The sequence below is a fragment of the Pteropus medius genome, unplaced genomic scaffold (assembly GCF_902729225.1).
Source record: "Pteropus medius unplaced genomic scaffold, Ma_sr-lr_union100, whole genome shotgun sequence".
In the NCBI taxonomy this organism is placed as follows: Eukaryota; Metazoa; Chordata; class Mammalia; order Chiroptera; family Pteropodidae; genus Pteropus; species Pteropus medius.
This window is the reverse complement of record NW_024352947.1, coordinates 3,074,664-3,099,622: the sequence shown is the minus strand read 5'-3', so window position 1 is coordinate 3,099,622 and position 24,959 is coordinate 3,074,664. Positions and strand designations below refer to the sequence as shown.

General features: G+C 40.3%; 1 protein-coding gene across 2 annotated transcripts in view; it reads left to right on the top strand.

Annotated features, from left to right (window-relative positions):
* ERO1B (endoplasmic reticulum oxidoreductase 1 beta) overlaps positions 1 to 24,959 on the top strand; it is a 44,687-nt gene that overhangs the window by 4,175 nt on the left and 15,553 nt on the right. Inside the window, exons 2-9 of one of the 2 annotated variants that reach the window (XM_039850353.1) lie at positions 908 to 1,027; positions 6,682 to 6,765; positions 10,625 to 10,666; positions 12,114 to 12,196; positions 16,480 to 16,553; positions 21,580 to 21,700; positions 21,834 to 21,880; positions 24,683 to 24,694. In XM_039850353.1, coding sequence (XP_039706287.1) covers positions 908 to 1,027; positions 6,682 to 6,765; positions 10,625 to 10,666; positions 12,114 to 12,196; positions 16,480 to 16,553; positions 21,580 to 21,700; positions 21,834 to 21,880; positions 24,683 to 24,694 — 583 coding nt within the window. The remainder of the gene's footprint in view (positions 1 to 907; positions 1,028 to 6,681; positions 6,766 to 10,624; positions 10,667 to 12,113; positions 12,197 to 16,479; positions 16,554 to 21,579; positions 21,701 to 21,833; positions 21,881 to 24,682; positions 24,695 to 24,959) is intronic. The other variant, XM_039850354.1, reaches the window with a different exon arrangement.

Sequence of the window (24,959 nt, the reverse complement as noted above, 5' to 3'; positions counted from 1 at the left end):
AGTTATTTTTAGTTTATTTTTTTTCTTCCTATTACTATTTAGGGGTCTAGATTTTGAAGGTTTGTAAGTAGAACAGTGGAATGACATTCGGCAGCTAGCGACAGGATCTTAGTGAGTGGGTGGGATTGCAAAGCATGTAGAATTCCAGGCCAAAATTCTCCATAATGACTCCCATTCTTTATCTTAAGGTAATAGAGCCCTAACTCTTTACGTCATGAAGAATGTTTTATGGAATTTTTGGACTCTGAACTCACTTCATAAATATCAATTTTTCTTCGATTAACGTATACTTTGAGTGCTGGATAAGAGCATGTATTTTAAAGTGTGACAGACTTGGGAGTAAGTCTTGTCTATGTTGGAAAAAATTATTTTAACTGTGCTAATCTTTAATTTCCTTATATGTAAAATGAGGATGATAATGCCTATTTCATCGGGTAGTTAGAGAGTAAATGAGATAACATACATAAAGCTCTTAGCACCATTCCTATCACGTTAAGTATTCCATAGATGGCAGTCTAAAAGAAAGATAGGGTTACTACAGCAATATTATTTCAGTCCGTGACTTCTAGGTTAGTCTTGAAAGAGACTGCTTCAGCATTCCAACGACTATTTGGATTTTATATGTGTTTAGGCAAGGGAAGGCGCATTCAATATTTTTCTTTTTGACCACTAAACAAGAACGTTTAGTTCTTCAGAACAGGTACATCTGATCCTTCCGTTGTTTCTATTGAATTGGCTGTAGTAAAAACTGACTGCTTTAGTGTTATGTACCTTAATTAGCAGACACTAGCTAATTTGAATGTATAAATTATCTTTTATATAACAATACAGCTTTGTTAGGTTGAAACCTATTTTAAATTTTGTGCATATATATGTATATACACACACATATATATTTTTCGCCTAGGTCACCGGAGTCCTGGATGATTGCTTGTGTGATATTGATAGCATCGATAACTTCAACACATTTAAAATCTTCCCCAAAATCAAAAAATTGCAAGAGAGAGACTACTTCCGTTATTACAAGGTATGCTTATAATTTTTTATTCCGTTGGTACCAGAGAGTTGTATGTTGCTCTCTACAGATGTGACTTTTATCACCCTTTTGAAAACCCATTTTGACTCTTCTTTAGAACCCTATGTGTATCTTTTATCACTGGAACAGCAAGAGTCTGAACCCTCTTCCTGTGGTTGGGGAATTCATCTTTCAGTTTTGGTTTTGAGGCAGAGACTCCTTCCTTCATAGAAGCTGAAAATGCCAGGGCCTTGTTTTGTCAGCCTCTCTTGTAACTTAGGTTCTGCCATCTGGACGCACCTGCCCGGGTTTCGGGCCGAGCTGATGGCAGTGACACCTGCCAGCGTCGTTAGCAGTGCAAAGTACCACAGAGGCAGGCAGTCGCTTGCCAGCCGGGCTGAGGACACAAGCAGAACCCCGGCCAGGGCAGTGCTGCAGAATCGGCTCTTAAATCTGACCACAGTCCGCTCTAGACCTTTGCAGAGTAGCCGCTGCGAGCGTAAAGGCAGCAGCAAACGGCGGTGTTCAAAAGGACGGGGTCTTAAATTCGACGGCCGTGTTTTAAAAGCTGCCGCCGTGCTTAGCCTGTGCTCCTGCCCTCAGTAGTCAGTCGGGTTTATCATTTCTTTGATTTCATTTTTTTATTTTAAAAATCGAGCGTGATTTTCTCTTTTATCCTGATTCTGCATAGGCTACCTTAGTCCTTTAGATATTTTTGAGGTTAAAAAAAAAAACAACAGTGTTTTCGTAGTTTTAAGTTGTGCAGAAAGGTAACAAATTAGAGAATTAAAGATTCGGGCCCAGTCTTTTCCTCCCAGGAGCACCAAGGTATCCCAAAAAGGCGAATGTTTCTCCTCCATACAAAAGCCTTTAGGATGCAGATTCCACAAACTTACTTCAAAGAGTAATCTATGCCTAAAGAAACGGAGTGTCTGGTATTCTAGGCATTTTACATACAAATAAGACAGGTTAGAATAGCTTCTTCTAATTCCCACCCCTGAATCCACGTGTCTGTGCGTTCGTAGCTGCCTTCTGCTTCCTCTGTCCTACTAGGTTTAGCCGTGTTGTTGCTGTTATAGGTCAGAATGGTTAAATATCGCCAGTTCCGTACGGTTCAGTCTAGTACAGTGGAGGACGTGTCCCTGGTGTCAAAGGTCATTCCTCCGCAAGACGTCCGGACGACACCTCCACTCAGCACTTCGTGGCCCTCACTCTTTCACTCCTCTCTTTTGGGATCGTATCTCCTGTTTCTGTGCCCCCAGAGGCTGGGCCAGTGGTAGGCACTCAAATATTTGAATAAATGAGTGAATATCTCATTTAATTTTTATACTGAACACCGTCAAGTCAGTGTTAGCCACATTTTACAAATGGAGAAACAGTGGTTCGGGTATCCTAGGTAAAAGTTTTGTTAGGAAAAGGTGTGGGAACAGCTCACAAAATTGAAAGATAAGCTGAAGGAGCATATTTCAGAAAAGATAGAAATTAGAACAGGATTCGATGACCATTCTCTTTATGGTGCCACCAAAATTTTGGGTCAAATTCACCATTTACCCATAATTTTGCAACACCTTATACAAGAGTCAGATTCCCGGGCTCTTGACCAAAAGAAGGAAGGACAGGTTGGTTAAGAGTCGTGTTTGCATAAATATAAGGGGAGTCATTGTTTCTCAGAGGGAAATTAGAGGATGTTAAGAAGGAAAGATGAAAGTCGGAAAGGCAGACGTTCCAATGTGGTCCTTGGCTAGCCAACATACAATTTATCTTTATATATGTAATTTAAAAAATGTTCTAACCAACATAATGCGATTATTCCCCATGTAACCAGAACATAGTCATCCTCTTCCCCACTGAGGAGAGTAAGGCAGTGGTCTCGTTAATGCATTTAGCTTTGGATAGCACCACATTTAGGATGTTTAGGTGATATCTGCTCCTCTTCTGGTTCAACCTGTGAATTAAACCAAAAGGAAATTTAACCAGTCTGCTCTACATATAACAGTGGCAGAAAAGGAAAGCTAAGAGAAGTTAATTTTAAACACACATGTGTGATTCAGCAAGCAAGGAAATGCAGAAGCAGCAGCGTACCTCGATCAACTGGTCAGTTGGCTGCCGAAGCTGGTATTTATGATTTCTCTCTCATACTATCCATTCCATTCTTTTATTCACCAGATATTTATCGAATGATTACTTTGTAGCAGACTGTATTCTGGGTGCCGTGGATACAGTACTGAATAAGACAAAGACTCTGACCTCATGAAGCTTTTATCTGATTAGGGAGACAAACAATAAACAATAAAATATAATTTCATATGGTCGTAAGTGCTATACCCATACGAAAAAGTAGGAGAGAGAGAATAATGGGGTGTGGAAGGCAGGCAGCCCTGTTTTCGAGAAGTCGATCGGGAAAGGAAGGTATTCCCGCCGTGCCATCTGAGCAGAGACGTTCCTAGTGTGAAAGAGTAAGTCATGACTGTCTGGGGGAGGAAAGTCCCAGGGAAGGGGAGTAGAACGGCGGGTATAAAGGTCTCCATTGCACGTAGAAAGGTGTAGAGCATTTGAGGATGCAGACGGCTGGTGTGACGGAGGACAGCGAGGGACTGGGGGAGCTGGAGAGGCACAGAGCGGGCCAGAGAAACAAGTTAGAGGCCACGTTAAACACGTGAGGAGTTGGCTTTTATCCTGAGTGTGACGAGCCATTGGGAGGCTGTCGCGGTGGTCCAGGTGAGAGGACGTGGACTCGGCCTAGGACAGTAGAGCTGGGAAATGATCAGCACAGTGTCGTATGTAAAAAGTAAAAGCAGCCAGCTCTCCTTATGGACTGCACGCAGGGCGTGAGGATGGTGCCTGCGTTTTGAGCTCATTACCAAAAAGTGTACCATGACCAAATGACCAAGTGGATTTTATTCTAAGAATGCAAGGATGGAGTTTTTAACAAAATTCAACTCATTCCTGATTTTTAAAAAATTCAATAAAATGAAAATGACAGGTACTTCCTTGCCTTGATAATTTCAGTCCTAACGCCAGCGTCACCAGTGTCTTGCGGGGAAGTGCTACGGGGATCCTCACTTAGGCTGGGGACCGAGACGAAGGTACACACTGTCGCCGTCCCCAGTGGCGGTATTAGCCAGATAATCAAACAAGAAGAACCAACTAGAGACCAAAAATTTTAGAGTAAATAAAAGTATCTTCACTTATAAATGACAAAAGTATACCTAGAAAATTGAGAGGAAATAATAAAATGAACACAAACAATAAAAAATGCATTAAGATAGCAGGCTATAAACTTAATAAAATCCATATCTTCATAATTATAAGGAATAGCAAGTTAGAAGGTGTAGCGGATGATAAGTCCGTATTTACACTAACAATGAAAAAAGGTAAAATATATAGGAATAAATATATCAAGAAATGTACAAAGGAAGAAAACTTCACAACACTCCTGAAAAACACAAAAACAGGCTTGAACAATGGACAGGTGTCTTTGTAGTATAAAGATGTTAATTCTCCCCAAGCTAGTATATAAATTTAGTGTGATCCTAATAAAAATACCTGTCGTTTTTTTTCTGGAGCTGGACAAGTCGTCATAAGTTAAGTCCCCTGGGAAGCCAACTCTGAGACAGTAGTGTGCAAGAGGTCAGTTAGGGACTTTTGGAACCGACAAGTTAGGGAAGGGAACAGAAGGGAGGAGGTCAGGATGGGGAGACAGGGAAGTGAAGCTGTGACGTGGCCTCAGTGCAGACCTCGGTCACCCTTTGGGGAGTTCTTAAGATCGGATGACCCTCCAGAGCTGTCACCACTTGAGGCAGAGGTCTAGGCCGTTATATCCTTACACCAGTCATTGGACACGGGCCATCACAGGAAGGGGCGAGGTGACCTTGGACAAAGTGTCTCTCATCAGCTGGGGTCGGCTGTCTGCAGCACTTGCAGAAGCCCTTTATCCGTGAGGGTGATGCAAGCTACGTGTAGTGTCCTCCACCGTGTATTCGTTACCGATTGCTGCACGATGGGAGAGCCTGAAATTTAGCAACTTAAATCAGCAAACTGAGAAGGTGGCATCTGAGGAAAACCTCAAGGGAGCGAGGAAGCAAGCCTTGTGGATTTTCGGAGAGAGAGCATTCAGGCGGAGGGAACAGCAGGAGCAAAGGCCCTGAGGCCACAGGGCGCCTCGGCCTCGGGTATTTGAGGAACAAGGAGACAGAGCACAAAGGCAGAGAGCAGGGAGCCAGACCGTGTGAGCCATTCTCTTGGATTTCGAACTGACCTGATTTTCAGAGGGGTTATCTGTGGAGCGAGAAGGAAGAATTAGGGATGAAGCCAAGATGTGGGCCTGGGGATCTGGAATAACGGAGTTGCTGTTTATTGAGATGTCAGAAATCCCTAGAGGGAAGAGCACAGTTTGGGGTATGTTGATAAGTCCGAGGCGCCTGTGAATGTCCCCTGGGAGAGATGCTTGGGGCGAAGGGAGGGGGCGAAGGGAGTGAGCGTAGAAAGACCTGGAGGAGCCACAGTGCAGGCAGAGAGCAGCCTCTGTGAAGGCTGGGACAGAAAGGAGTGAGGCGTGTGCCCCCAGGAAGGCCGTGCGGCAGGACACGCGTGGCAGGGGACGAGGTCAGAGAGGTGGGCAGCAGCCGGGTGACAGAGGGCCAGGCGGAGCTGGCTGCAGAGTTCCGATTCACTCTAAGGTGATGGGAAGTCAGGGGAAGGTTTCGAGCAGGGATTGATATAATCCGAATTATGTTTCACCGAGATGGTTATGGCTGGAAATAGATGGTTCCAGAAGCAGGAGACTCGCTCTGATCTAGGCAGCAATGCCAGCGGGGAGACGTGGATAACGAACTGTTCGAGAATAAAACTGACCTTCACTCGGGCGCTCCCTCCGGAAGTCCTGCTGAAGACCTGTCTTCCCGTCGTGTTCAGAATACGGCATTCAGAATTTTTACAGTGCCCGAAATGCCCTGCACAATCTGTCCCCTGCCTGTCCCTAATCTTGTTCCCTGCCCCTCTTCCCTTCCCCACTAAAAGTCAGCGAAACTGTCATTTTCCAGTTCCCAGAACTGTCTAAGCTCTGTCACCTCACCCAAACGTAATGCCTCCTCCAAGGCCTCCAGCCACCAGCCCCCTCGTTCTCCATCACAAAACTCGAGATTTTCCTCGGTAGTTGGCAGGCAACCACAACTTGTTATTAAATAAACATACGAATATCTCATTTCCGTTCCCTGCAGTAGGCTGAGTTCCAGGGGGCAAGTGCTGCTTCTGCCTCTTCCCTGGCGCAGGGCACCCGGCCCTGCCTGGGCCCCAGCCGGGCCGCTGGGTGGGCGAAGGGGCCCTTAGGTGAATGGGCCGCTGGGTGAATGGGCTGTGGAGGGTTCGTGAGCGGAGTCTGGAAGCCCGTGAAGTGCGTGGGAAAATGCTTTCCGGCTCCTTCGGATGAGCTGCACACTGGACTCCATCCCACTTTTGAAGTGTCAGAGGACTGATAGCGTCATTTATTTTTAAAAATGAATATTCTCTCCAGTTGTCTGGGAACTGCAGTCATTTGAAATTCCGAACCAACAGGAGCTTCTCCTCATGCGCCACCACGTCCCTGGTGCCCAGCACAGGGACGCTGAAGAGAGCACCGCAGAGCTGTGACACGCGTTTGCTCATGTCGATTCACTCTTTCTCTCAAGGTTAACCTGAAGCGACCGTGTCCTTTCTGGGCAGAAGATGGCCATTGTTCAATAAAAGACTGTCACGTGGAGCCCTGTCCAGAGGTAAGACACGTTTAAAACCAGAGGCTTGTTCTAGAAGCAGCTCTGCAGTTGGCTGACTCTCATTTCATGCTTGATCGAATCTGCATCTTGTTTCATAAAAAAAAAAAAAATGCTGCTACACTTTAAATTTCAAGTTTAAAGTGGGAATTAAAGTGTATAAAGTGGGGAAAGGCCTTGGCGTTAGGCCTTCAGTTGGTCTTGTCTTTAATAAGGGAATGCTACATTTTAGACTTTATTTTTTGATATCTGGTAGAATTAAATTTATTCTTCAACAGTAATTAGTTTTAAGCTATGTTTTCATTTTACTTTTTGCTTTTCTTATCTAACCAATTAGTCTAGTTTGTTGTCCTTAAAGATATGAAAAAACATCTGAACAAATGTCCTTCCTAACAGGAAAAGAATTGATCATTTTCCTTTAAGAATGTAATATGTTTTTTAATTTTTTAGTTTGAAATAATGTCAGACCTGTAGAAAAGTTGGAAGAATAGTACAGATAATTCCCAGATATTTTTTATCCAGATTTCCTAAATGTTAATCACATTTGCTTTATTATCCTTTATATGTGTGTATGTATTCATATTATTACATCCTGAATCATTTAAGTGTAAGTTACCAACATGATGATTCCTGACCCCTAGACACTTCGGTGTGTATTTCTTTAAAAACAAGATTCTTCTCTTACCTGACCACAGCATAATTAACAATCAGGAAGTTAACATCAGTGTTATCTGTGGACCTTAACCACGTTTTGCCAACTGACTTAAGAATGTGTTTATAGCAAAAAAAAAAAAAAAAAATTTCTGATTCCGATTTGTTCGTAGCATTTGGGTACCATGTCTCTTTCATCTTTTTAATCCGGAATAGTCCCCCAGTAGTTCCTTGTCTTTCAATGTCTTGTCTTTTTTACCCTCCCTCCCTCCTTCTTTCCTTCCTTCTTTCCAGTACTCCAGTTATTTTGTAGAATACCCCTAATTTGAGTTTTTTTCTGACGTTTCCTGTTAGATTCAGGCCATGCGCAGGTATACACCGTAGATATGATGGTTGTGTCCTTGTGTCCTTCTCAGCCCGTCGTATTAGGAAGCACATGACGTCATCTTCATCACTTAGTTAAGGTGGCGGTTGCCACATTTTTTCACCGGAAAGTAGGAAAAATCTTCGAGACTATGAAAATGTCCCATTTTTCATCATACTTTTACCATCGTAATTTTAGCATCCGTCGATGATTCCTGCCTGAATTATCATAATATTTGCCAATAGTGATTTTCCGATTCCATTTCTTCTGCATTTATTAGTTGGCATTCTACTGTAAGCAGGAGATTTTTCTTTATTTCCTTATTGTATGTTTATGTCAGTATGAACTTGAATTATTTTCAATATTTTTTATAACGGCTTTACCGAGACATAATTTCCATACTCTAAAATTCACTCTTTCTAAAGTGTACAATTCAGTGGTTTTTAGTACATTCACAGAATTACGCAGCCATCGCCAAGTAATTTTAAAGCATTTCACACCCCCGCCATTGGCAGTCACTCCCCGTTCCCCCTTCTCCTGGAAACACGAACCCCGTGTCTTTCTCCATGGCTTTGCCAATTACGGACGTTTCACGTAAATAGAATCCCATCACGTGCGGTCTCCTGTGACTGGCTTCTTTTGCTTCTCGCAGCATCCTCAGGGTTCATCACACTGCACCCTGTATCAGTGCTTCATTCCGGTTGCCGAATGACACTGTGCTGTGGGTGCGCCTCGGCTTGTTAGTCGTCACTTGGTGGGCGTTTGGGATGTTTCCCCTTTTGGGTCACTGTGGCTGTGGACACTTATTTATACCTGCTGCGGACACTCAAGTATAAGTTTTCGCGTGGACATCTGTTTTCAGTTCTCTCACGCGTATATCCTGGACCGGAATTGCTGGGTCCTGGAGTAACTAACTGTCTGAGGACCTGCCAGACTGTTTCCGGTGTGGCTGCACAGTTTACGTTCCCTCCCGCCCGTGTGACAGTCCCAGCTTCTGTACATACTTGTCAACACTTGTTATCGTCTTTTATTTTAGCCATCCTTGCGAATGCATTTCCCTGATGGCCAAAAACGTTGAGCATCTTTTCACTGGCCATTTTTTCTTCTTTGGAGAAAAGTCTATTTAAATCTTTTGCCGATTTTTAAATTGAGTTGCCTTTTTATTGCTGAGTTCTAAGAGTTATTTTGCTTTGCACAGTATGTATTTCTAAATTGTTTTTACGTTAAAATAGTGTTATTTATTGACAGCGGATTATCTTCTTTAGTCCGAAGTTTCGAATAAGAATAAATGAAAGTATTTATTTGTATATGAATCGTGAACATAAGAAATATAACATATCTATGCATTTAAAAATTCCTGTCTCTTCCCTTTCCAATCCCTGTTCCCTTCCCTTTTTCCCTAGAGATAAAAATGATCCTTTTAAGTGATGTGAGGATATTTTTATTTTTCTCTCTTTGGGGGAAAATTCAGTAGGCATTTCATGTTGAACTCAGACTTGTCATAATACAGAGTTAAACTTTGCATTCTGTAATTTGAAGTCTAATTTAATCGTGAGGGGTCACTTAATTCTGTAATTTTCAGACTGCATCGTATTGCTTGTGTTAGTGGCAACAACCAGGTTTATTTCATGCTTGATTTTAGTTATTAACTTTATAATTTAAATAATTCTTTTTGTGATTTTTATACATTATTCATGACGATCGTCTATGGTACCTACCCCCATGTTTCTGAATGGCCTCTGTTAAGATTTAAGACAAATTATTGCATTTGGCATCAAATTTTTTAAAAAGCTGCTAAAGATTTTGATTTTAGCATATTATGCTCTACTAGCTAGAGGACTTACAGGAGTCAGAGTGCTTTTGTTGGTTAGTATTTATTCCATATTTTAAATTCACGATCTTATAACTGTGACTGCTAGATTTGACTTGAATTGTACAATTTTCTGTCTTCTGGCAGTGTTAAAGAGGTTCTAGGAAACACTGAAATAAAATACTGGCTGCAAGTAATATTTCTATCTATGTGGTCTTTTTCTTGGTTACAAAAAAAATCTCTTATCATAATTATTATTTACATTATTTAACCTGAAAGGAAAATATTCTGGATATTTGGTTAAAATTTATGAAACATGAAAATTTTTTAGTAGTTAACTGGCTATTAATTTGATAACTCATAGATTCAAATATCAGAAATCAGTCCCCTGGGTTGATCAGAGGATCGATCTATGATTGGTTTCAGATATGATTTTTGTTTAAAATTGTTTTTGATAAACCAGGTGTAATTCATAAATTTGTTTGTTAAAGCCTAAAAGTAATTATTAGCTTCGTAGAAAAGAAAATTGTACCTATATGCAGTTCTTCTACTGGTAAACCCTAGGTAAATCGTATTCTTACCTTCTACTATTAATCCAAAATTGCCTAAACTTTAAACGTCGGTTTAGAATAGAAATTAAAATCCAGCATGACATATTTCAAATAATTTTGAAAACTTTAAAATTTTTATCTCTGTGGTAAGAAAGTTTATGGAAAAAGCGATTGTCATTTTTTTTTAAACCTTAAAATTACATGAACTTAAATACTGCATAGAGAGTTTAAATTAGAGCTGACTTTGATGCTCTGATTTTGTATATCATTCAGCTTTCTATCCTATGATTTACAAATCTGTACATTGGTACAATTCTACCTACTATTTACTGCAAAGAGGTAATATGAAAACAGAATTTGAACCAATGTGTATTTTTCTCCTCATAGAATAAAACGGTCTTTGTATTAAAGCAATAGCATTATTAATTTGTGAAGAAATCTCAAAAAAGGATTGCTTTTAACGTTATTGTTGTTTGTTCTTTTAAGAGCAAAATTCCAGTGGGAATTAAAGCCGGGAGGTCTAACAAGGTGAGTCCCTCCTCCTCCTAGACTCTCTCTGCTTCACGTGCCCAAACCCACCACTTGCTGTGGCGCTGGTTGTGGAAGAGACCGCCCGCACCTCTGGACTGTGCTTAGCTGGGAGTGGACACATCTGCCTTAAAATCCCAAATTCCTAATTCTTGCAGCCAGCAGAGAAGCTGTGCAGTGTTACGATTAAAATTATATAGCTTGTTTCGAAATGCTTCAGCTCTGTGTTTGGAAACCCCAGAACTGCAGCGGGTAACGTGTCAGTCGGCCTCCTCGGCTGGCATTTTATCGTGCACGTGTGTTTTTGTCTTTCAGTTAGCGAACCTGTCATATTCAGGACTGTATTGTGTAAACAGTCATCAAGACATTTCAAGAGCATCGTACTTGTAAATGGAATCAATGTATTTGTTATAGGTGATCCTTCTTCTCATCTGCGCATGCCACGATTTACTTTGTCCCTCTGTTTCCACGCGCATCCTCTCCCCGCGTTCTTCTGCTCTCTCCCCGCCCTGGCCTTCTGTTCGTGCTCACTCTTTAATGTGTGTGTGTTTCAGAGCTAAAGTACAGAAACAAACAGCGTGGGACAGTTAGAGTCTCTTCCTGACCTCTTCCCAATCCCATTCTGTTTCCTCCCTCCCCAGAGCTAGTTTTCTGAAGTCTGTGTATCTTTCTGTGATCCTTTTTATTTTTATACTGTATCGTGCATTTATCCACAAGTATATATAAATCTTTTATATGAAATTCCGAAACTTTTCAATAATATATGTTTTTTATTTCTTTAGGTTAAAAACATGTTTTCAGTTTGTATTTTTATTGAGTATTATGCTTTTGAAATTTTGTCTCTATTGATCTACATAGATTTTGTTCTAACAGCTGTGTAATATTCAATTATATGACTGTATCGCGAAATAGCCATTCCCCTATTGGTCGACATATCAGTCGTTTTCAGCTTTTTGCTGTTACAGACAGTGATGCAGCAGCATCTTGTCTTTCGTGCACACATGAGTTTCTCTGGGTCTCTAGGCAGAAATAAGATTGCTGGGCCATAGGGTACGCCCGTCTCAGCATCACAAGGTAGTGCTTTCTAAAGTGGTTGTACCTCGTTTTCGTTTTAAACGTTGCTCTGGATGTAGTTTCAGTAGTGGGACTGCTGGCTTATGCATTTCTGCAGTTCTAGATAAATGTCACATTACGTTCCCGAGAGGGTTTACATCATCACCAACAATGCTGATTGTTATGTTTTTAATATCTTCGCTTCTTCATTAGGTAGAAATTTGTGACTCATTTCATTTCTATTTCTTACATATGTTAGAGACTTCGGTAATAGGATGTATCTCTATTTAGTGTGTATAAGCATTGACAGATTTACTGTTCTGCCAGTTGAGCCTGAGATAAAGAGGAAGGTAATGATTATTACTAAACTTGTTTATTTTGAACTTCCTTTCAGTACATGAAAGTGGCAAACAATACCAAAGAATTAGAGGATTGCGAGCAAGCTAATAAACTGGGAGCAATTAACAGCACATTAAGGTAAGTTACGTTTAGTAGTATTTAAAAAATATTCTCTTGTTTATATCAGAAATCTCCAAAATGTGTTTTTTTCTTGTGATTTTAAAACATTGAAGTTTCAACTAATTTTTAAAAAGAAGAAGTGACTCTTTATCCTGAATTTCATCATAGCTTTGCTTCCTCTTCTTGGCTAAATTTATTCTTAAATTTCTAAATCATCAATAGTGACTCTATTAAAAAGTAAAAATTTAGAAGACTGCTCAGCTATCAGGGCTTATGGGTCTATTCTTCCTGATTTTTATGGGAAAAGGAACTTGAACCAATAAGTCTTTTACGAATAGTTATTCAATCTATATGTTAGATTTTGAATGATAAAAGTTTTACTATTAACATAACCATTAATAGTAAATTTCTTTTGATTTCCTGATTTGTTCTAAGTACAAACTTGCTTTCGAAGACCAACATAAATGATTCGTAAGTGGTCTCATTATGCAATATAAAGTGACTGAACATATCTATAGTTGCGAGTGGGGAATGGAATATTACAGAAATTCTTTTTACTTTCCATGTTTGTTTAGATTTGTATTCAGGTACTATCATTGTTATAGACTTAATAAAGTTAGCAGTTTTATTTATCTCATTGAAGAAACATTTTAATATAGAAAAGTAAAAAGGATATTATGAACACCCGTATATCCTCCACTCCAAATGAATAAATGTTAACATTTTCTACCTCTTGGCAATCGTTTTTTAAAAAAGGGAAATATCAAAGATAACTTTAAAACCTGCCACGTTCTGTTCCTCAATCCTGTTTTCTTTCCTTCCTTCTGAGGGCTAACTACTGTCATGAATTTGATGTGTGTCCAGTCTACACTTTTTAAATTACATATATGTGTATAGATCTGTGTATATGATTTCATTTTTCCTTCATGTGAGATCACACTGTGTTTAACATGCTGCAACTTTCTTTTGACTCTGCACATTTTGTTTTCTAGATCTATCCACGTTAAAATATAATGTGTCTCATTCTTTTAGTTGGTGAATGCTTTTCATATAAATATGCCATCCTTTACATATCTATATTCCTATTGATGGACAATTAGGTTGTTTCACATTTTCACTTCTATAAATTGTGCTACCTTGAGCATTTTTTATTTATTCATTTTTTTGGCGTACGCTAGAAGTAAAATCGCTGAATCTTAGGGCGACCCGCTTAGAACTGTTCTCGATATTGCCTAGTGCCTTTCCAGAGTACTTGTGTGGACGATTCTACCTCCGGCGCCGCGAACTTGTTCTGTTCTCCACATCCTTGCCAAAAGGGGTGTAAAAAAGACATAAGCTGTGAATGACCACAAGATTTGCATCTAGAAAAAGAGTTGTCATTTACTGAACTGGGGACATCTGTAGGAGGATCAGGTTTGACAGGAAATTATAGTTCAGCCTTGGACTTAAGTTTGAGCTGCCTATGAAACACCCAGTTAGAGAAGGTGAGCGGGCAGTTGGATATACAAGTCTCAGTTTTGGGGGAGAGGTCCGGGCTGGCGATAAAATGTGGAAGTCATTTAAAGAATATATAGCGTTTAGAAACCGTTAACTGAATGAGATTATCCAGGAGAGGATGTAAAATAGAGAAATGATGCAGGGACTGGGCCTTCAGTCGTTACAAGATTTGGGGGGTAAATTGCCTGCTCATGTTCTTTGCTATTGTTTCTCCATTGGGGGTTGCATTTTTAATTATATTAATTTGTAGGCATTCTTCATATAATCCGATAGTTCTATGTCGGCCGTCTGGGTTCTTAGGGCTCGTCTTTTAATTTTGCTTGTAGTTTTCTTTGTCGCTTAACAGAAGTTATTAATTTTTTCAACTTTAAATTTTAAGTATAATACACATATAATAAAGTGCACAACTCTTAAGTGTAAAGGTCAATTTAATTTTACAAAGCAAACCCAACTCTGTAGCCACCGTCTAGAACAATACACTCGCCGACCAGAAGGTGGCCAGGATTCCTTTCGTAGTCACTACCATGCTCCAGAATTCACTATGATTTTCGGTTATGTTAACAGATTAGTTTTGCTTATTTATATAAATGGAATAGTAAATCTTTTCCATTTATATAAATGGAAAAGAATGTATTCTTTTGTATCTGACCTCTTTTATAAAATATTTTTTTTTGTATTTTAAGTCTCAACGTCGCCCCTTCTGTATGTCCTTAGTTATAGGGCTTCTGTTCAGCTAACCTTCAGATGGTGCTCAGTGGTGGTGGTTGTGTAGTTTAGTTGTAATTTTGACGTGGTCACGAGAGGGGACCAGCACAGCGTTTACCTACTCCGCCGTCTTGACCGGAGGGAGGTCTGTACCTGGCCTCTCTCATTCGGTGTCATGTCTGTGAAATCCATTCATGTTCTTGAACTAGTAGCATTTAATTCTTTTTAATTGATATATAGTATTCCAGAGCAAGACTGCACCATAATGTCTCAATCTGTTTTCCACTTCGAGGCCATTTCCAGAAATGTTTTGGAGGACACTTGGTGGTGCATTTGGTATAAATTTCTATGGAGAAGATACCTAGGAGTGGAATTAAATACCGCCAAGTGTTCTTCCAAAATGACTCCCAGGAGATGTTGCCACTAGTAGTGGACAAGCGTTCCTCATTCCACGGCTTCTTCAAATTTAATCATTTTCTTTTTTATCCCTCCGTGGCTGCTGTAATTCACAAACAGCTTCGTTGACATATAATCGACACGCAATACACTGTACCCATTCAGAATGTGCAGTTTAATGTTTTGATGTATACACTCCACGAAAGTCAGCACAATCAGGACGGCTGTCATATCTGTCACCCCCAAAAGTTTTCTCATGCCCCTTTGAAATCCCTCCATCTCATCTCTCCCCGTTCCTGTGTTTGCCATTTCAAAGGCTGCTGCTTTACTTACAGCAACATCTCGACAGGTAGCCCGGGGTTAAGCTCAGGAAATTAAGTAGCTTGGCATCTGTCTTCAGACTGTCTTTTGGAAAAACTGGTCTAGGTGATCTCTGAGATTCCTTCTAACTCGTTCACAAGCCAAACTGGGCCAGTTCTATTAGTCTTAGATAAGCATTCCAGATCTTTTCTACTACCCTGGCTTCGGGCAGGGGTTAGATGCAACAGTCAGCAAAATTGCATCAAATAAGGATGCTCAAAGAAAAAAGTTCCTCCAAGTTAGTCATGTTGCCAACAAGGAAATAAGAAATTATGTCAGAATTGCTTTGTTCTTTACAATTTTCAACAGAAGATTGTCTGATTAAACATAACTATAGTTATTGTAGCTATAATTAGAAGTCAGGCACTCTTGTTTTCTGGCACCACAGAGATTTTTCTGTTAACTTTTATTATTACATATTCCCATAGGGGGAAAAAATCCCACAGTAAATTGAATTGGAAAAATTTATTAATAAAGCGTATGCGGTACAGCCCACCTTATGTCATTCAGCAGTTTCTCAAATACAAAATAAATTGGCTGTGATGGCACTGCGTTTAGGAATTAGTCACTTATACTTGGTGCACAAACAATTTTTTTTATCTTGTTTTTTCCTTTTGTGTAGCGAATAAGGAAGCGTAGTAATAATTCTCTTACAGATGCTGCCTTCACGTGTTTGAGACAGAGAAGGTCTCGAGACAGAGAATATAGTTTAAAGTGAATGTAGGTCAGAATTTATTTAAATGAATGTAGTTCCTTTAATCGGTTTTTCAAGTCAGATTTCTCGATCATAGATTTTATAAGTTGTGAGGTAGCCTGTAAAATGAATGATGTACTGTGATAAAAGTGACCTCGGTGTTGCCAGTGAATACCACATTGATGGTTGATTCTAGAAATGCAGTTCTTGGTATTTTGGGTCCTATAAGCCCAGAAGCAATTTATTGTAAAAGAATTATGAAAGTAAATTTAATTCCCACTTTAGGAAAAAATAATAAATATTCGTTAGTTTCTAAGTCACTCGAAAAGGCCAGCTTGAATTTTGTGTTTAACTACATCTTATGTATATCTGTAAGTTACTTTCCTTGTCAAAGTAATTATTATTGAACTAAGGCTAATAATAGTTTTAATATAGTTAAGAAATATAAATCACTCATGGAAGTTAATATCTATTTTTCAGATATCTTGTTTTCATCATTCCTTCATGTAACCTCTAACTGAATTTGCGACACCATCTAATTGATAAAGAAGTGACCTCAGATTATCTATTCGTAATTATATGAGGATACAGTGTTAAAATTTTCAACTCCAAATTTAATCATTTTCTTTTTTATCCCTCCTTCCCATAGTAATCAAAGCAAAGAAGCTTTCATCGACTGGGCAAGATATGACGATTCACAGGATCACTTTTGTGAACTTGACGGTAATAAAGTCAGCTATTGTAATTAAATTATTTTAATTTTAACTCTTTTATAAGACGTGAAATCAATGAAAATATCAACAGAGTTATAGCTATAATGTACTGGATGTTGCTGTGTGGATCTTATCATTCATAATGACATTTATTGAGAGCCTGTGTTGTAAGCCCCGTGCTAAGTGCCTTAAGTACCTTATTTCTCACCTTTATAGCTACCTTGTTAAGTGTGTTTATTTCATATCCGAGGAAGATGGGTCTCAGAAAGACTAAGTAACTTGCCAAGTCCCACAAGGGCAAGAGGCTGAGACAGGATTCAGTCTCAAATCTGTCTGAATCTAAAATCTGTGTTCTTCACATTATGACACACTGTCTCCTACGGACCTCCAATTCAAGCCACGTGGTTACAGGCCTGTGAACGTATAAAATGTTCACAATAGCATTTGTTGGAGGTCTCAACGGACGGGCACAGACACCTTCCAGTACTGGGGAAGACTCTAATTTGACTTCCCCACGGCTCTCTTTCCAAGAATTCCCTGGAATGGTACAAAGACAGGGCACTGTCCAACAGTAACTGCCACTTCTCTTAACAGAAGGTAATTTAGGTGACTCACAATTTTCTTATCTATAGAATAGTCCCAAGAATTGTGTGCATAGACGTAAATCATTCGGCCTCTGTTTTCACGTTTACCTTGGTGTCATTATATTTTTGGTGGTGGAAGAGAATTTGGGGGTCAAGCATGCATAGTTGGAAACAGAGCAGACCTTCTTCTGAACTTTCAAAACATCTGGAGTGGTCGTACTGCTCTCTAAAGGTTTTTAAAAGACTCATATAGAATTGTGCTGTTAATCCAGGCTACGGTGAAGCAGTCGACAGGGAGCTTCCACAGAAGTCTAGTAAATAGAGAAGATGTGGGATGGAATGTTATTACCACGGTTGATATGGTTTCAGTGGGGAAATTTTAAGAAATCTGAGCAAAGTTTCTTTGGGTATCTGGGCAATTCATAAATACCCCTGTTACGATATTTAGAATTGTCAGAGGTTTAATCAGCACAAGCCATTGTATCCAGGCGGAGTGCACATGTCACCGCTTATGCTTTCATTTGCCTTTGGTTATTCTAATTATATTTGAGTGTTTAACACTCGTAGTCACATCTTTCTAACTTCTCATTTTAACTATTCTTTGATTCAAACAAAAAAAAATTCAGTAGTCCTTGTTTAACAGGTTTTCAGATTAAAAATCATTTCTGCGACTATATATTTCTCTTACAGTAAATAGCGTGAACGTATTTCTCTGTAGGTATTTCATACTACTCGGGGGTCACTTGCTATGATTGAGTTGACGTGCTCCATCGTCATTAGTCGTGCTAACTAATTTTTTAACATTAGCTTCTTAAATTGTAAAAGTGGAAGAGATGTCCTATAAGAATGTAAGTAAAAGCATCGTTTAAGATTTTTAGGGTTACATAATTGCAGCAATTAGTAACTTTTATATTTTATGTAGTTTTTAAATAGAAAACCATGCTGCTAGTCGGATTGCCACATCCAGGCAGTGACGTTTGCGAGTGCCCCAATGATCAAGGCCTGCAGTTTTCAGAAACACTCTGAGAGTGGCTAAGGGTCATTTTTTAGTTGAAGTTGCAGTTATCTAAAATTATCAGATTAAAACAAAATCTAAAGAGTTCGCCCCGGTTTATTGGGATCTATCTACACACTCTGCTCTCTGCCGTTTTGTTGTTGGTCCTATCGTTATTTGAAAGGAAGATGATCTCTATAGATTTGTGCTGTTAATCCAGGCTAGGGATCCCTGTAGATCCCTACAGATCAATTAGTAAGTTTTTAAATAATAGCCGTTTGAGGTAGGCTGCCCTTGCTACCCTCTCGCTTTTTGTTGTTATTGTCTTTATGCATGGCTGGCTTCTCCCTTTGCTTCAGGTTTCTGCTCAAATGTCACCTCACCAACGCCCGCTGTCACTCCCTGTATAAAATAGTGACCGCATGGCCCTGCGCTGCTGCCTGCTCTCCCAGAGCACCGGGGCCGCCCTGTGAGCGCCTGTGTGTTATTTAGTTTTACGGTCATCATCCGTTACCCCCAACTAGACTGAGCCACTTGAGGGCAAGGGCCTTATCCTTTTGGGTCAACTCTGTGTCCCCAGCGCCTAGGACAGTGCCTGGACGTGGTACACGCACCATAAACCATTGCCGAATGAAGTCATTGGTTCATAATTGACCTATGTAGTGTGATAGATTTTTACTTTTATATTTTAAAACATGTTGATTAATTAAAAGTATTGTTTAAAGTAGTTTCTAAATCTACCTGTGCTTCAAGATTACGCAGGAGCGTTATAACCTACCGAGTAATTCACGTTCTGACAGTGGGCTGTGGCAGCTGGGGATAGAGTTGGTGATGGGGGCTTGTGGGCTCACTCCTGGATCTGTGTCCCTGTGTCCATAAGCAAAAAGCCCGCACACGAAGCTGGCCTGTGCTCCCATTATAAGAGATTTGGGTTAGGAGGCGGGAAGGGGTGTCTGGCGTCCTGGAAAATGAGATGCGGGGCAGCCTCATGACGTCCCTACTAAGTGAGGAGACTGGCGAGAAAACTCAGTGGGGAGAAAAGGTGTGCTTGAGAAGGTTTGGAAAAACATAGTTCAGGTTGACGAATTCCCAGAATTAGGTGTTTCGATTCAGTGGACATTCCTCGAATCCCTGGGTGATGGTTGGCACAGTCAGTAGAGAGATCAGCTTCGCAGCAGCTTCGTAGAGGGGGAGAGAGAGCTTTGCGAGGAGGACACAGCAGGGATCCAAAGAGAATGTGTCGAATGAATGCCGTAGCTGTACTAACGGAAGTAAGTTATAGTTTAGGAACAGATCAGCTCAAATCACGTCACAGGTGTCCCCAGAGGTGAGGATGGGCGCCAGCCCTGGTGTGCGCATAGGCGGCTTTCTCCCACACTCATTCCTCACTCTGGGTGTGATGAAACCCTTGTCTCTTCTGTAAATGGACAGATAGTGACTATTTCAGGCTTTATGAACCGTGTCGTCTGTGTTGCAGCTACTCAGCTCTGCCATGGCAGTGTGAGAGCACACGAAAGCAAAGTCCTTACAGAAATGCCCGGCAGACGGGTCCACGGGCCAGTTCGCTAACCCCTCCTGTAGGGTAACAACGCCCACCTTTTTCAGGATTTGAAAGAGCATTAAAAAATTATTAAACAACTTTTGAATGAATTAAGGGAATACACATTGAGAACATTGAGAATGTAAGTTTTACTTAAGAAAGTAATTAAAAATTGATATAATTGATTTTACTCTTGTGATTTTCTACTCCCTCAAAATATATTTTAAATCAGAATACTTTAATATCTGAATCCAGCTGTTTTTCTTTATTGGTTTAGTTGCTTGTTGGGTGAACAGGATAATACTAGTCGAATCGATGATGTGTAGGCTGACGTGCACATGCACGTTCTCATACGCGTGTACCTATACGTGTCAGTAAATATACGTTTGGGTGCTTAATATTTGTAAAGCTCACATACATAATTTAACCAATTTTGCAAATGAATTTAACCAAGAACAGCTCAAGGAAATTAAAAATATATAACAGAAACTAGTGAATTGTAGAACTTTTGTTGGAATTTTACTATAAAAGCCATACTTTTATTGACTTAATAATTTGAATATTTTTAAATTAATATTTTAAAAAGTAAATTGTTTTTAAGTCCTAAATTAATCTATTGGACGGTTTCCATTTCTCCATCTGTGAATTAACCGTTTTATGTGACTTGACTTTTGTAGAGTGAAATATCTAAGTTCTGTCAATGCCAGAAAGAGAGCCAGCGTTTTTCCAAACTCACGCTCCCATTGTCTGTGATGGATGCGGCTCGTTTAGTAATGCCGAGTCGTAACGGCCCTCGTGCTCTTCCTGCGTCACAGAAGTACAAGTACTTGGCAGGCACGGGTCCGCGTGCCGCGTGCCCTTATTATCATGGGTAGTCCTAGGCTGCGGTCGTTGAATGGCCAGTGAATATCGTTGGCTGACAGGAAGATATATTCTCAGGTAATGAGAAGAGGGACCGTATTTAGCCACTATTTTAAGGCAGGTGCCTGTATCCTATTGACTTAATCTCATGACACCAAAAGGCAGGAAGCATATAAATAAAGGAATACGTCTGTGCCGACATACGTGGCCCTTCAGCTAATACGCATCACGACCCCACGTTCGTGGGCACGGGCACTGTGGTTTTCTTCCGGGTGTGACACGTGTTTCCCTTCCTACCTGGAATGCACACCTCAGTGACGAAGACCGTTTTTCTTTATCTTTTGGATCCCGTAGAGCTCTCTATTAAAATGTCGTCCAGATAGTGGAAATCTAGTAAGTACTCATGTAGGTCTCAACACAGAAAGTGGTTATTTAATTTTAAATGTCTTAAGTTCTTGAAATTTGCCTGTATTGATTAGAGAGGGAAAAAAGCACTTCAGTGTGTGAACATTGGCAAAAATAAATTAATAACTTTTTTCAACTAGACCGTTATGTAAGTCTATGATCAATTTGGAATCAAAGTTATTGAGCCATTTACTTCATAAGTCAAAGTAGAGAGTAGCAGGAAAATGTCTATTTTTAATACAGTACATGCTAACAAAACAAGTGTTTCCAAGCATGTGTTTAGGGCCATATATGAGGAGAAAACAAATCAAATGTTAAGACAAGGGATGATTCTGTTAGGTCTTTTTAGTCCTGGCAGAAAAACTGAAGAAACGATGAATGCCTCTAATAAGGTGAGAACTGTAGCCTGACCTCAGAGCACCGAGTGTCCAGAGGACAGGGAGGAGGAGGTTTTCCTCCATCAAGTCCAAGTTCGTACAAGTCTCAGGTCAAGTGCAGTCACAAGTGTGCTCACCACTCCGCCATTCCAGTTGGAGAGGCCTTGAAAAGCGTAGCATTTCTGTAAGCTATCGGTAGTCCTCTGCTTTGTAACGCTAAACCCCAGATAAATGGTGAACTAGGGATGGTTATACTTATGGATTTTCTTGTGCAGATGAGAGGTCTCCAGCTGCCCAGTACGTGGACCTGTTGCTGAACCCAGAGCGTTACACCGGCTACAAAGGGCCGTCCGCGTGGAGAGTGTGGAACAGCATCTACGAAGAAAACTGTTTCAAGTAACTGGGGGCGGGGCGGGGAGGAGGGTGACTGGAGGGCGGAGGGAGGAGACCATTTGTCTCTGTTGGAGAAAACATTACATAACAAACTCAAACCATGTTATATTTGAGTTTCGTGCTTTTTCTTTTCCAGGCCTCGATCTGTTTATCGTCCTTTAAATCCTCTGGCACCCAGCCGAGGTGGGTTTTTCATACATTTTTATGCCTTTAGAGGTTGTTTATAAAATGTCGTTGTAACTAAACTGAATTTGAGAAAATTTTCAACTATTTTATATTTTGCTTTATTTGAATGACCAAAAGTATGAGAGTAGATCATAGTCAAGTCTCATGATTTCTACGTGTTTTTGTTGAGTGCCTGATACATGCCAGGACCTAAACTAGAGCTTTATGTAAAATTAATTAGAATATATAAGTAGTCCATATATATCAGAGGTTTTCTGGGGAACTCTTAAAAATCTGGATGCCCAAGCCTTATCCCAGACCATTGAAGCCAGAATCTCTGGGATTACTCCCAGGTGTTAGTATTTTTTAAACTCTCCAGATGATTCCAGTACAAGGCCAAGTTTGAGAATGGTTCAGGGTGTGCTTCTCCAACTTGGTGTGCGTACAATCCACCGAGGAGCCTTGTTAAAATGCAGGTCCGATTCTGTCGGTCTGGGTGAGGCCCAGGATTCTCCTAAAGTCCCGGGCGGGGCCCCAGGTGCTGACCCGTGTCCCACACTCTGAGTTGTAAGGATGTAGAGCGGTTTCAGGAGGTTAGGTTCCTGCAGACCGCTCCGAACCGCACTGTCCAAGATCGCAGCCACTTGCCACATCAGGCCACTGAGCAATTGAAAAGTGGCTAGCGCAAAACCAGATGTTACATTTTACTTAATTCAGTTCATTTAAATTTAAAAACGGAAGCAGCATAAACTTTTTTGCCATTATTGTTTTGGTAGGATGACTTTAACATGTATTGTGGTGCATGTATACCTTAAAATGTGGATATTAGAAAATACTTCTTTGAATTTTTTACTGGAAAATTTAAACTACATGCGTGGCTGGCATTATATTTCGGAGGGGCAGCGTTGATGTAGACAGTTGGAGGTTATTGTACAAAACTATCAGGTGCATCCTCGACCCGACCCGTTCTCAATGAGGCGCCGACCCCTGGGGCAACCCTGTAATTGACTTGCCATTCCGATGTTTTCTTTGGACCAGGACTGATTTAAGAACTTGAATTTCCTGGTCAAGGTTTGCATCTTGATGTGTTTCTGAGAACCAAAGAGATTTAGAAAGGCGGAGTGAATGGACTGCTCTTAGATGCTCACTCTTGCACAATATGGCAGATTTTCTTCCCCAAATTTATTCTCACTGCCTGGAGAAGGGCATCACATCATGGGAAAGGTGTGCCTGCTTCTTACCCTTTGTCTCTTTACTTTATAACTTTTCATTTCCAACTTAAATGTTTTTGTTACACAAGATTTTATAAAAATTGAAACAGTAAAAAGGTTACAGAAAAAAGAAAAGATTCCTCACCCACATCCTGCCTCCACTTTCTGCGTGTGGGCCGGAGTTGGGAAGGTGTTCTTCCCTATGATTACTTCTTTTTTTTTTTTTTAAGGATAATAGACATATAACTATATGTCAGGTATACAACATAATGATTTGCTACATGTATGTATTGTGAAGTAGTTAACATCTATCATCAAACATAGTTACAAATTTGTTTTTATTGTGACGAGAACTTTTAAGATCTCTTTTAGCATCTGTCAAGTATTATTAACTATAATGGCCATGAGTACATTACATCCCCAGACTTACTTATTTTATAACTGGAAGTTTTTACCTTTTGACCCCTATTTCACCACCCCTCCCCCCACCCCCATCCCCTGCCTCTGGCCAGCACCCATCTGTTCTCTGTATCTGTGCGTTTGGTTTTTTTGGCTTTCTTTTGTTTTTAGATTCCACTATATGGTATGTATCCTCCTCTGTCTGACATTTCACTTAGCATAATGCCCTCGCGGTCCATCCACGTTGTCACAGATAGCAAGATTTCATTCTTTATAGCTGAATAATAGGATCGCTGTTAAAGCAGGAAGTTTAATTGTTCATTTAACAAAACCATCAAGTCCTGAGAAACACTCGATTCCATATTATGCTAAATTAGAGACGTGAGACTGCTGAAGAGACGAGGTGGGAAGGAGAGTGCTATGTAGAAGACGGCGGAGGGAGGGAAGAGGAGAAAAGAAGAATGTGAGAGATGGAGGCAGAAGGCTGGGCGAGGGGCAGACGGAGTCGGCGGGCGGCGGGGCGGGGCTGGGGCCGGGGGCGGGCCCAGGGGCGGGGCCGGGCGAGGCGGCTCCTGCTGGGGGTTTGTGCGACGCCGTCTCTCGCGCAGCCGCTCACTGTGGATGAGCAGCTGCAGCGCCGCCTGGCGTCCTCACGCTGTCCTGAGCCAAACGCTGGGCTTCCACAGCTAGCTTACCAATTACCAAGAGCTTGGGAAAAATAGAACCTTTTTCCAAAACTGAAATGCAGCGAAAGTTTTTCTGATTTCAGTTCGAGAAGTACTTTTGTTAAGGGGTGGGGTTGGGGGAGTGTAGTGTGTGTGTGTGTGTGTGTGTGTGTGTGTACACGTACGTACCAGCAATTTAAGAGAAAAGTGTTCCAGCGTGGCCGTAATAGCGTTTGGGGTGGGTCGTCACATGAGGGTTAAAAAAGGAGGACTTTGTATGTTTCTTAATTATTGAAACTAATGGTCTTTGTGATTATTTTTAGTTGCTTTTTGACATTTGTTGTATAAAACATGTGATAATCTTGTACTTTCCGGCTGATATTCTTATTAAGAAGTCCCATTTACTGGATGACCTCACTAACAAAAGTTCATGGTATTATTAATGGTTTAACACACAGTAAGTTTTAATCCCATATTAAAATAAAGAGGATTAGAATCTGAACTATGTGAAACATTTTCTGAAATCTTGTCTATTTCTCTTTCAGGAGAAGATGATGGTGAGTTAAAACTCTCGTGTTTGTGTTTGTTTCAAATATAGAGAAAATGTTTTTAATGATCAAACTTTGTTCTTTCCTCTAATTCAAAAGAATTTATCTTTTTTCATAAAATGGCTACCAATGAATGGTGACAAAAAAATGAATATTTAATAATTTGTAGTTATCCTATATTAAAAAAGTATAAAGACTGTTTTTCTTAAATGTTTAGTATAGCAACCGTGATTACATACCAACTTCCCCATTTTCTGGTTATTATACTCTACTT